We start from the raw sequence: 12,581 nt of genomic DNA, 5'->3' as shown, positions 1-12,581 counted from the left end.
TAGTGATACAGGGCTAAAGAGTACGAATGGATTTTAAAAATATTTAGGAGTTTAAATAGGCAGCAGCAAGTAATTAAGTGGATAGAGATTTCTGGCAGGGTCAGTGAAGGAGAAAAAAGGATGATCAGTTTAAAAAGATATGGAATATATTAGATTACGAATTTTATCCTTGAACAGCTATTTGGGGTGGACTAAATAGAAATGTCTCAGAAGATTTAGAATAAAATAGTTTGAAGACTGGGGAGAAGACTGGAAAGAATATAACTGATGGTTCAAACAGATGGTTAAAAGTAGGGGTTCATAAAATCACTCAGGGAGAACACATAAAGCAAAAAAGCAAATGCTTCAGATTGGAAGAACTAAGAAATGAAGCGTTAGCAAGCGTATGATCACTTTTAAATTTAATCCGTAGAAGTTTTATTCTACATTCTGACTATTCCTCAGATAAACATTCTGGCTTCTCTGGTTTCTATATGAAAACATGTTGATAACTTTACATTTTAAAAATGAGGCAGGATTTCTTTTTACTTTAGAATGGGTTCTACTCTAAGATACATTTCCTTTCAGCATCAAATAATCCTAATTTCAAAAATTCTCATATGCACATTCACAGGCAAAGCTCTGCAGAAACGCAGAGTAATAACCACAGTGCTTACCGTTAACTGGTAGGTTATCTGTTAGACTTTGAAGCTCCTCTCCTGTGAGCACGATTCCCATGTTTTCTAGAACAGTATTGACCTTACTTCTTTCAACCTTCCCTCCTTAGGAAAGAGACATAAAGAATGACAAAAAATATTAAAATATGAAAGAACATTAAATACTAGAAATCTATCAGTGCTCTGTTACTATTATATTGAAAATGTTTTTACTATTAATACGAAAAAACTAGGAATAAGGAAAAATAGAATCCTTTTCAGTACTATTAATATTGCTTTGAAACATGAGTACCAAACTCTATTTTAACATTGTGTTAAAGAGCCTTAAGCTTTACCTTGATGAAACTATGGACAAGAAATAATTTATGAAGGGATTTTGCAACTTAAGCTAAAGACAACTAATTGAATTTGCAGTAGAGAAGGATTTTGAAAAAAAACTCTCAGTTGCCAAAAAACTTGTACTGCTTTCCACTGGAACTTGACAATTACTTTATGCCTGGTTTATCCATACTGTGAAACAGTTTATGAACACCGAGTTTTTGGTGAATATTTTAAGATAGAAAACTATTTGTATTAGTTACAAAGAATAGATAATTATCTTGTAAACTACCTAGCATGGTAGTTTACAGAGGGCTTTAGTTAAAATGTTAAAAATTTAGTTAAAAATGTTCTGAAGCTGAAGCAGGAGCTGAGGCTCAGAGTGCATGGAAAGGAAAATTTATTATTAAAATTGTAAAACAGGAGGCCTAGAGACTAGAAAAACTAGATAGATAGGGAAAGAGAACTACAGGGAGGCCGACAAGTATCTGGCTATCATTGTGTCATTTTTAAGGTGACGATTTAGTTGATAAAGACACATAGCAAGATGCTATCAAATGGGCAGCATGGTGGACAACTTCCACATTAAATTAAAAAATAATCCTGCTCCCACTCTTCTGGAGGGCCTAGGAATGTGAAGAGGCACTCTTCTTTTGACAGGTGACTTCTCTCAATAGATACCAAGTGGCAGAGCTTTTAAGTCATTTCTTCATTCTCTTTATGTTCTTCTCTTCTTTTGGACTAAGCGCTAGGAGGGAAAGCAAAACCAAAACAAATCCTAGGCCTAAGTTGGTACCTTTGCCTACATTTTTTTTGTCTTAACTGAATCTCACACTAAAAACACATTCTTTTTAGAGGAATTATAATGAACATTAATTTATGATTTGGATTCTATCAGGAAACAATGTCCAATATTTCTAACAATAGAAACTATTTTTATGTTCTTTGCTTAACTAATTTTCAGACTACCTATCATTCTCTTCATGTTTTGTTTTATCTACCTAGAATTCAATTTACACTTTCAAGATTAAGTTATGAAAAATACAAGAAAATGTGGGACCTTCAAAGATTTAAAAAAACTCATCACAAAATACCTCTTTTAAAATAAAGAAACTACATTTAAAAATCAGTTCATAAAAGGATGGCTTGGGTAAAGCTCTAATGATATAAATTAAAATGTTAAATCTCAAACTGCTCATTAACTCACCTTTGAAAGACTTCAGACCATCCAACAATCTATTTTGATAGATCTTCCCAGAAGCTACAATGCAAATCACACTCTATGTCAGAAAAAGCATTATATAGATGCTCAGAAACATAATACATATACTTCAGAATTTCAGGGAGAGTTTTCATTTACTGAGTAAATATGTTCTTATTCATCCTCTAATAACAACAAAAAAATGAGACGGGATACATTAGTGACAATTATGCCATTCTAAACCCCTGACAGAACAGTTGACAGTCTCTCTATGCTGGTTTCTTTATCCTTTGATTTCTCTTGTCCAATTCTTCTAAAATTCTCTCCCCTAATCACATTCCTTCATTTTTTTTCTTATAGTTTTGTCATTGGCTAGAGGGCATGACATGACAGCATTTATTTTGCCCCTAGTGGCCTGGGTTATATAGAGAGATAGAGATATATAGATTGATAGATATAACTTAAAATCTGCCTTTTCTAATTACTTTAAATATATATATTTTTACATGCTAAAAGAGAAATAAAAAAATTAAGTTTATATATTTAGAGAGAGAGAGAGAGTGAGTGGGAGATGGGCGGAGAGAGCTAGGGAGAAAGAGAGAAAGAATCTCAAGCAGGCTCCATGCTGCCAGCACAGAGCCTTGAGGTAGGGCTCAGTCTCACGAACTGTGAGATCATGACCTGAGCCAAAATCGAGAGTTGGACGCTCAACCGACTGAGCCACCCAGCGCCCCTAAAAGAGAACTTTTAAAATTTCTCCCATGGTACCATAAAGCTAAGTATTCTAGAAAGCTACTAAAGTATCTTTATGGCTCACCATCAACTGGAAGCTTCTTTAGCAGCCTCTTTTGTTCTTTATCTGTTAGCTCAATACCCATGTTCCTCACAAAATCTGATAGATGTTGCACATTAATGTTTTTTCCTTTGAAAATATGAAACGTGATCATTCAAGAATTTTATAGAATAATTATTTCAAGTAATAATTTAATATTGTTAAGCATGTTTCTTCCTAACTTGAGGAAGTTCAAAGATATAATAAGATACATACATCCATACAGAATTGAGAAGGGTCATATATCAAATTTGCTTAAAAATACTGAAAAGTATGATTTCTTAATCTGACAAGAAGTCTAAGTAGAAGAGAATAGATTTTACCTAAATAACTGTCTGATTAATGAAATATCAACATCAATTCATTTATACATCTTACCAGAGAATACTACATATTTAAATTTTTTTTTCTGAAATATGTTATTTGCTCTTGATACTGACAATAAATAAGCTTTTTTAAATGAATATAATATATTGTCAAATTGGCTTACATACAACACCCAGTGCTCATCCCAACAAGTGCCCTCCTCAATGCCCATCACCCATTTTCCCCTCTCCCCCACCCCTCCATCCACCCTTAGTTTGCTCTCTGTATTTAAGAGTCTCTTGTGGTTTGCCTCCCTCTCTCTCTGTTTGTAACTATTTTCTTCCCTTCCCTCCCTCCATCATCTTCTGTTCAATTTCTCAAGATCCACATATGAGTGAAAACATATGATATCTGTCCTCCTCTGACTTATTTCACTCAGCATAATTCTTTCCAGTTCCAAGAATGGGAAAAAAAAGCTTTATTTTGCTGTTGCTTGATATACTCTGACTTGGGAATCTATTAATAATGTTGAAGTGAGTATTATTAGTATAAAAACTCCAGAAAGTTCAGAAGTTATTAGTAAATTATAGGCTTTTAATTACTATATATAAAGGTAAACTGGGGGACATTAGGAGCAAATGTTTCATTAGAAAAGGTTGAAAGCTACAATTTACAAACCAGCAATAGAATGGTAAAAAATATTATTTAAAACTATACTACTACATAAAGTCTGCAGATCTTGGTTTTATATAACTTCCCACTGACCTGTAAAAGCGTTTAATCCACTACACAACTTTTTCATTGTAGCTCTCCCATATACTGTAAGAAAAAATGCAAATAATAAAAAGAGACAGTGAAACACACAAATAATAGGAGAGGAAAATATTCCAGCAACATTTCCGTACTAATAATATTCTCTACTTTTACCCTCTTCTTGAGAATGAGTGTAAAGAAGTTAAATATGAAAAATATAATGTCAACAATACAACTATGACTTAATTCTTCTATAAAAAAATCAAACCTACAATAGTCAAGGGATAAGATTCAAAAGCCACTTACTGTCCAGGGTCTACTTTTTAGCTCTAAGACTTTGAAGAACTTTCTTATTTCTATCAGGCCATGACAACGGGTTTATGTTTGGTACATGCTATTCAAAAATGTTTAAACTTGGGTTTCAGCAGTGATTTTCTCAGGTAATGTGTTCTCATTCAATATTCCCTGATGTTTTAACAGACCCAGAAAGATTTATTTCCTCCATTTGGATTACAAGATAAATTATTAAGCACTTTGAAGACAAATCCTTTATATTAGCAATTGGGGGGGGCAGTTATCACACTGATAGACTAACAGATTTTATTTCCAATTTAATATTTTTTTTGAAAATTTTATTTGGGTAATTGTAGATGCATATGAAGTTAGTAGAAAAAAATAGAGAGAGATGCCTTGTACATATTTGCCCAGCTTCCCTTAATGATAAGACTTACAAAGCCATAGAATAATACCAAAAACAGAATACTGGCATTGAGACAATCCACCGATGTTATTTAGATTTCCTTAGTGTTACTTGTACTCATGTGCATGTCTCTGTATTATTAAATTCCAGACAATTTTATTACCTGTGTAGGTTCATGTATGCACTGCCACAGTCAAGATACTGAACAGTTCCAGTCCCACAAGGACCCTATTATAACCACATCCACCTCCTTCTGCCTCCACCAATCCCCTATCTCTAAATCCAGGCAAGCTCTAATCTGTCCTCCATTTCTAAAATTTTGTTATTTCAAAAATGATATATAAAGATCTTACAGTATGTAAGCTCTGAGGTTGGCTTTTTTTAGCTCTGGATAATTATCTGGAAATTTGTCCAAGATGTTGCATGAATCAGATAGTGTACTTTTACTGATGAATAATAGTATTCCATAATATGTATGTACCACAAGTTTGTTTAGTCATTTACCTGTTGAAGGAGACTTGGGCTGATTCCAGTTTTTGGCTCTTACGTTCATGTACAGATTTTGTGCGAACATAAGTTTCAAATGTGTAATTGCTACGGTAGCTCTATGCTTAGTTTTGTAAGAAACTGGTACTTTTTCTATAGTGATTGTATCACTACATCCCCACTACCAAGTATGAGTGGTCCGGTTTCTCTAGCATCCTCATCAACATTTGGTGTTGTCATTATTTTTTATTTTAGCTATTCTGATAGGTATGCAGTGATATCTCACTGCAGTTTCAAATTGCACTTCCTTAATACCTAATGACGTCAAGCATCTCTTCATGTGTTTATCTGATACCTGTATATCCTCTTTGGTGCAATGTATTTTCATTCATATAGTTTCATATATTTTCCCCATCTTCTTATTGGTTTGTTTGTATTTTATATTGCTGAGGTTTTCTCAAATCAAAAAAAAAAAACCTTTTAATGTTTATTTATTTTTGAGAGAGAGAGAGAGACAGAGCACGAGAGGGGGAGGGGCAGAGAGGGAGGAAGACACAGAATCTGAAGCACGCTCCGGGCTCTGAGCAGTCAGCTTAGAGCCCAAGACGAGGCTCAGCCAAAGTCAGACGCTCAACTGACTGAACCACCAGATGCCCCTATATTGCTGAGTTTTGCGTGTTCTTTAAATGCCATAGATGCTGCTTCTTTGTCAGATGTATCATTTGCAAATATTTTCTCCCAGACTGTAGGTTGTCTTCCACCATCTCCACACAGCTTTCCAGAGTGAAAGCTTTTAATTTTAATGAAGTACAATTTATCAATTTTTTCCTTTTGTGAATCATGCTTTTCGCATATGTTTCTAAATCAATTTATTCTTACTAGGCAGCATAAGCATAAATTACATAACTCAAATGTTACCAATAAGAATACAGTGAAAAATATATCTCCTTTATAAACATCTCCATTGTCAGAATTCTCTTCCTTCTAAGGAACAAACATTGACATTTTTTGTGTATCTTTTTTAGAGATATTCTATGCATATGTTTGTATATAAGAATAGAGCTGACTGGTTCTTTTGATGGCTCCATATATTAAATTGACTAGATGTTCTGTAATTATGGAATCAATTTTAAAATGCATCAAAATGGGTATAAATTGCTTTTCCTTGCATTTTCAGATACAATTGTTTTAAGAGAATATATCTTGTTTGTTCAAATATTCTCTTCCCCTCTGTATCAAGTCTGTCTTATGGGAGGATTATACTTCTGTTCCCAATGATATCATGCAATTTGCTTTGTCAAATGAAATATTTGAGTCTCTTCTGAGTAGAAACTTTAAGAACTATCACATGGCTCCATCATCTCTCTTTTTCCTGTTACAAAAGTGACACTGTCCAGACAGGGACTGTTCTTGCATCCTATGCCCTATAGTAGAGAACAGATGGACAGCCAACCTATGGGCAGTATCTAATATTGAGTGTCATGCAAAAAAACTCTGTTGCCACTGAGATTTGGGGGTTGTTTGTTGCTACTGCGGCATAGCTAGCTGATAATAGGAACTGGAACCACAGGGCGCCTGGGTGGCTCAGTCGGTTGAGCGTCTGACTCTTGGTTTCAGCTCAGGTCATGATCTCACAGTCCATGAGTTCGAGCACAGTGTTGGGCTCTGCACTGACACTGAGGAGCCTCCTTGGGTTTCTCTGTCTCTCTCTCTCTCCCTCTTACTCTGCCCCTCCCCTGCTTAGGCCATCTCTGTCTCTCTCAAAATAAAGAAACTTAAAAAAAAGAAACTGGAACCACAAGTGTGTTGCTGTCTTAGCAACAACAAAAGTAGTAGCAAAAACACCAAAACTATGTGGCATTGGCTCTGGTCCTGGAAGTGTTTGGTGAAGAAATTGTTACTGGAGGCTGGAATGAACCCATGCCTTGCAATGGTGTTGGTGAGTTTATCAATTTCAACAACTTAGAAGGCAGATAATGTACTGAATATGCTTGTACTTTAAAAAAAGAAGCTGGGTGGGGCGCCTGAGTAACTCAGTCATGTAAGCCTCCAATTCTTGGTTTTGGCTCAGGTCATGATCGCACAGTTTGTGGGTTCAAGCCCCACATTGGGCTCCATGCTGAAGCCTGCTTGGGATTCTCTCTTTCTCTCCCCCTCTCTGCATCCCTCCTCCACTCCCTCTCTCTCTTTCTCTCAAAAATAAAAATAAACTTTAAAAAAAAGAAGAAGCTAGGAAATACAGTGTTACTAGAGTATCTGGTTGATATTGGCAGCAACGGACAAGTTACTACAAAAAGAAATGAACCCAGAAAACAACTGGCTGGCTAGCAAGCAAGGATAAAGGAGAACAGAGAGAATCCAGAGAGTCTGGGTGCGACATGGCACAAAAAATGAACTAGTTCTCATCTTCTACAAATAGAAGATAATACCTGGAATTTCTTTTAGTGACCAAGGGCATTCAAAACTAAGGCTTCTGGCAAAGACAATATGAAGAGTGTGATCATCATTCCTTTTGTTGAAACCTCTGATTTGATTAACATGGTGTCTAGTAAATCCTCCAAATTTGAAAAAATAATTCAGGAACAAGCATCTTAGGTTGTGCTTCTCCCCAGGGTAGTCTGATAAAACTCAAGGGGTCTACAATTAAATCTAATGAGAAGCACATCTCAAAAAGAATTGTAGATGTAACTATTGGCACATTAAGCAAGTCGTAATCAATCAGATAAAAAGTCAACCCTATTTCAGTATAAAACTTAAACTAAAAGGTACTCTGTTCATGACTTAAAGTGGGGTTCCTGCCCTCTACAAATAGGAAGTACATTAAGAAAGTTGCCCCAGCCCCCAAGAAGGGGTTATTCTTCAATGCCTTCTTCAGATGTGAGAAGAAGAATAATGGAAAAAGGTAGAACTTCTTCAATCCCATAACCAAGACCCATAAAGAACAATGAGCTGGGAATCTAATCATCATGGTAAGATTTTTCCCAAAGAACTTAAAAATATTTTCAATGCTCACCATCAGTGGGCAGGTTGCATTTGAGATCCTTAATTTCATCTTCTGTGAGTTTCCATCCCATGGTTTTCAAAACTGAATCAAGTTTATTGGCATTAACAATCCCTCCTTAGAAAAGCAAAATGGTCAAGAAATAGCCAAAGGAAAGAAAAATACAGTTTATATATTTAAATAACCTATGGGCCCACATGGCTGTAGTGTAGGTGGAAATATAAAGGGTGTCCTCTGTCAGAAATATTTTTCTTTTGCAGGCAAGGGATCTTTTTCTAAAATTTTTGTTTGGGGGATTTTAGTTCTTAGAAATTTCCGTCTGCAGAAAAAAAAAAAACAAAACTGAAATCTTGAACTAATTGTCCAGAATGCATTTTATTATAGTCAATTAGCATGCTGTATAGTTTTTGGATTTAAATAACTTAAATAGGCTCATATATAGCATGACAGTTGACTTGTTTTAGCAAATACATCAAATTGTTGACATATACTAATGTTATTTTCAGCAGGAACATCAAGTGTCTATAGTACAAAGAGGGTCAATAATAGATAATAATAGATAATAGCTCTTTAAAAAGAACCTCTTTTTTTAGTGGGATCATGGGGACAGGTTTACAAAGCATAAGCTTTAAAAGGGCCTGCATTACTATTTAATAATTCATAGTAATGAAAAACATTATTTTATCTTCTCACTAATAAGTGGGCTCATTTTTGTTTATTTTATTGATTGTCTCAATGCCTAACCAAATTCCCCAAATATTTTCCCTTTAATTTTACTGTTCTGACACAGACTTTATTTTCTCTTATGTAAAATATTATTTAAATTTCTATATGGAGATGATTTGCTCACAGGTCTATATCAGAAGCTAGGAATGATATCAGTATTTAAGGAGGTTAGTGAAGTTCACAATTGGATATCTAGGACATAGTATAATGTGTCTCTTAGAATCAACTGGCTTTGTATTATGCTTCTCACTTACCATTAAGAGACTTCAAACCATCCAGTAACCTATTCTTGTAGACTTTTCCTTTAGCTACGTGGAAACATAAATCAGGTCATACACAAGTAAGTGATGTGGAGATTCACCAAGGCAGCAAGTCATTATTTAATGTAAGGAGGATTTGTAATTTTCTCTAGAAAATTTCCAATTTACTTTCAAATTTTTAAAAATGAAATAGCCACCAATGTATCCACTCTATTCAATTATTGACACTTAAGCATGTTAATCTTGTAATCTTAGTGCTTTTTTTTTTTAATTCCTTTTCAGCTCTCTAATGTCCTTTACTGTTCTCTCACCTAGTTAGTACCCAGTATAACTTTTACAATTCCCCATCTATAGAACCACAACTACAAAAGGTACTTCTTAGCCCTGATGGCAGGTTGTGAATAAAGCAGCAACTGATTTCCAACTAAAAATTAATGGAATTCCTTCTTAAAAATCTTCTCTTGAAATGTTTTTATTGTAAAGAATTTTAAATATATACAAAAGTAGAATAGAAACAATGAATCCCCATATACACTCAGCTTACAGTTACTGATGTTCTACCATTAGATAGCATCCTTTTAAGGTGAAAATGTACCATTCATTTTTTTAAAAAAATTATTTGCGTACATAAGTGTATAAATTGAACCATATCACAATGGCTGTACTTTTTCGGTCTTTGTTTTTGTTTAAGTGCCTTTTTCTATTTCTTCCTTCTGAGTCTATGGTGCAGCCACAAGTCCCTAGATGATTCATGTTAACAACCTAGAATATACCTACATATTATCTATCAGTATGTGAAGATACATAATTACATGAGTGAAATCATTCATAGTAAGTAGTTTTTGAAAGCATTTTTTCTATGCTATCAGAAAGTATATAGAAGTTCCCATAAACAAAATAAGAAATGTGTGCTTCCTTCAAGACCATATTAATATTTTAAATGCTTACCATCAACTGGCAGGTTTTTTACGAGCTCTACACATTCCTTATCTGTGACAGTTACTCCCATGTTTTCCAGAACATCTCCTACATCACTGACATCAACCTCTCCCCCTTCAACATAACAAAATGGTCACAGATTAGTAGAGAGAAGGGACTAACCACAGCCCTCCCCAAACCTGTTGACCCTTTACAGCTTCAGCTACAATAGCTGAATGAGCAAACACACACAATATGTTAACTGTTCGCCACTGTCATTAATTGGGGGTAGAAATAGAATTTCTCTCTTACGCTTAGTAAAGTAATAGACATACTGATGCAGTTTATATAATACAAATTAGGACACTGTAGGCATAAGATCCATTTATTTTGTAAGGATATTATCTCTCCCCTAATCTCTTAACGATAACAGAATTTTATCTCTGTGAAAGTTTGCTGTATCATTAGCTATGCTAATTCAAATTTAGGCTTTCAAAATCAAGAATAGTGACTATTCTTGGCAAATATTCCAGAAACTAAGAAATTTGCTACTATAAATTCACACTGAAAAATTAGTGCTAAAATGCAAATGTTCTAATGTGTAATTCTGGGCAACTGTATGCAGATATTCATCAATATAGAAGAAAAATGGGTAGAATAGAATAAAAAAGGGAATGTGAAAATGATGGTTCTATATAAAAATATAAATTAGCTAAAGAATAAAGACATTAGATTTATAGAAACTTCTAATTAACCTGTAATAGTTTCCACTGCTTCCATCAATTTTTTGAGCTCCGTCTTCCCATTAGCTGTAAGAAATATCATAATTTGGCAATATTATAAAAAGATAAAGGAGCTAAATTAAGAAATAGAGATTCTCCCCACAATTTAATCTCACCAGCCAAAAACTTCTATGCAATGGATTGATTGCAAAGAATTCATTCTATGGTAGATAGAGGGTTAACCCAAGAAAGCTTTCTCTGTCTTATGCTTGCAGGAATGTTACAGTAGGCTAAGTATGTTGTTTGGTCTCTGATAGCCCTTCTGATGCAAACGCAAGCTTCTTCCCATGGTTGATGTTGAAAACATTTTTCATGTTCTATCTTTTACTAATACTTTTCTTTAGTTATTTCAACTATTAACTTGGAATGGCTGGTATGTGTTCTCAATCTTTTGTTACCAGCACATGCATAAAGTTTGGGTAAATGTTTCTACCTTTCTATGTTTGGGAAAAAAGAAATCATTAGCTAAAGCTAGAGAGTTATAGCAATATGGCATTGTTCCAATATCAGGAAGGATTGATCAACCCCCTAAGACCAGCTACTTTATTTACTGGGCCAAGTACAAAATGAAAACGTGGGACCCCTTGTTCAAAAATCAGGAAAAAAAGCTTTGCTTTTTTTTTTTCTTCCACAGTCTTGTTCCCAAACTGTCATGGTGGTGTTTTTGTTTTAGTTTTTGTTTATAAGTCAGCTGGTAAATGTTGCACTGTCACAGGCATGGCATCTTCTAGGGTTGAGTGCAGAACCTCACAGGCACCCCGGGTGGTCCCATTACTCAGCATGCACGAGGCTCACTAGCAGCAGACTTCCTTCCTTCCTCCTGCCGCCAGAACCACACATCTGAAAATTGAGTCACGTGTCTCACTTTCCTATGCACTGGTTGCCTCAACTCACTATGGACAGGCGACTCCCAAGAGTAATGCAGCCTTGACATGGGGACACACTAGATACCTGGAAGGGGATGAGGAACAGGCTTGACCCTGCCAGCCCAGAGTGGGGACTGCTGCTGCCATGTCTTGTCACAAGATGCCTTCAGGTACAGGTTGCCAATGACAGCCCTCCCTGCAACCATGCCCAGGTCCCTGTTGGGGTCAGGGGATGCAGATGTTGCCAGGCATGGTGGTGAAAGGGAGGTTGGCCATACCAGAGGCTGTGGAGTGGTTGATCCAGAATACATCCTGGGGACTAAATGGCAGGGGCAGTAACATGCCTGAGCCAGGGTGCCAAGCCCCAGCCATGCTCTAGTTTCCCATCAGACTTCAATTAGGAAACACAAATTCAAAGATAAAATTGTGAAGACTCTCTTGTGGCACTTGGGCAGCTCAGTCGGTTGGGCGGCCGACTTCGGCTCAGGTCACGATCTCACGATCCGTGGGTTCGAGCCCCGCGTCGGGCTCTGTGCTGACAGCTCGGAGCCTGGAGCCTACTTCAGATTCTGGGTCTCCCTCTCTCTCTGCCCCTCCCCTGCTCACGCTCTGTCTCTCTCAGTCTCCAAAATAAATAAACATTAAAAAATTTAAAAGCAAATTATGAAGACTCTCTTGATGGCCAAATCAGAGCACTAAACCCCAAGCATGGCACTCTTGAGATCATGGCTCTGTCCAACTAACCTCACTGGTTGCACACCACCATTCCCCAAAGC

The 12,581-nt window shown here is 35.9% G+C and overlaps 1 protein-coding gene across 1 annotated transcript in view; it reads right to left on the bottom strand.

Annotated features, from left to right (window-relative positions):
• LOC102964258 overlaps positions 1 to 12,581 on the bottom strand; it is a 194,792-nt gene that overhangs the window by 94,238 nt on the left and 87,973 nt on the right. Inside the window, exons 33-40 of the mRNA XM_042965462.1 lie at positions 10,913 to 10,966; positions 10,188 to 10,292; positions 9,234 to 9,287; positions 8,266 to 8,370; positions 4,079 to 4,132; positions 2,993 to 3,097; positions 2,182 to 2,235; positions 657 to 761 (exon numbers count right to left, since the gene is read on the bottom strand). Of these exons, the coding sequence (XP_042821396.1) occupies positions 657 to 761; positions 2,182 to 2,235; positions 2,993 to 3,097; positions 4,079 to 4,132; positions 8,266 to 8,370; positions 9,234 to 9,287; positions 10,188 to 10,292; positions 10,913 to 10,966 (636 nt within the window). The remainder of the gene's footprint in view (positions 1 to 656; positions 762 to 2,181; positions 2,236 to 2,992; positions 3,098 to 4,078; positions 4,133 to 8,265; positions 8,371 to 9,233; positions 9,288 to 10,187; positions 10,293 to 10,912; positions 10,967 to 12,581) is intronic.

The sequence above is a fragment of the Panthera tigris genome, chromosome E1 (assembly GCF_018350195.1).
Source record: "Panthera tigris isolate Pti1 chromosome E1, P.tigris_Pti1_mat1.1, whole genome shotgun sequence".
Lineage (NCBI taxonomy): Eukaryota > Metazoa > Chordata > Mammalia > Carnivora > Felidae > Panthera > Panthera tigris.
This window is presented reverse-complemented; position numbering and strand designations above follow the sequence as displayed.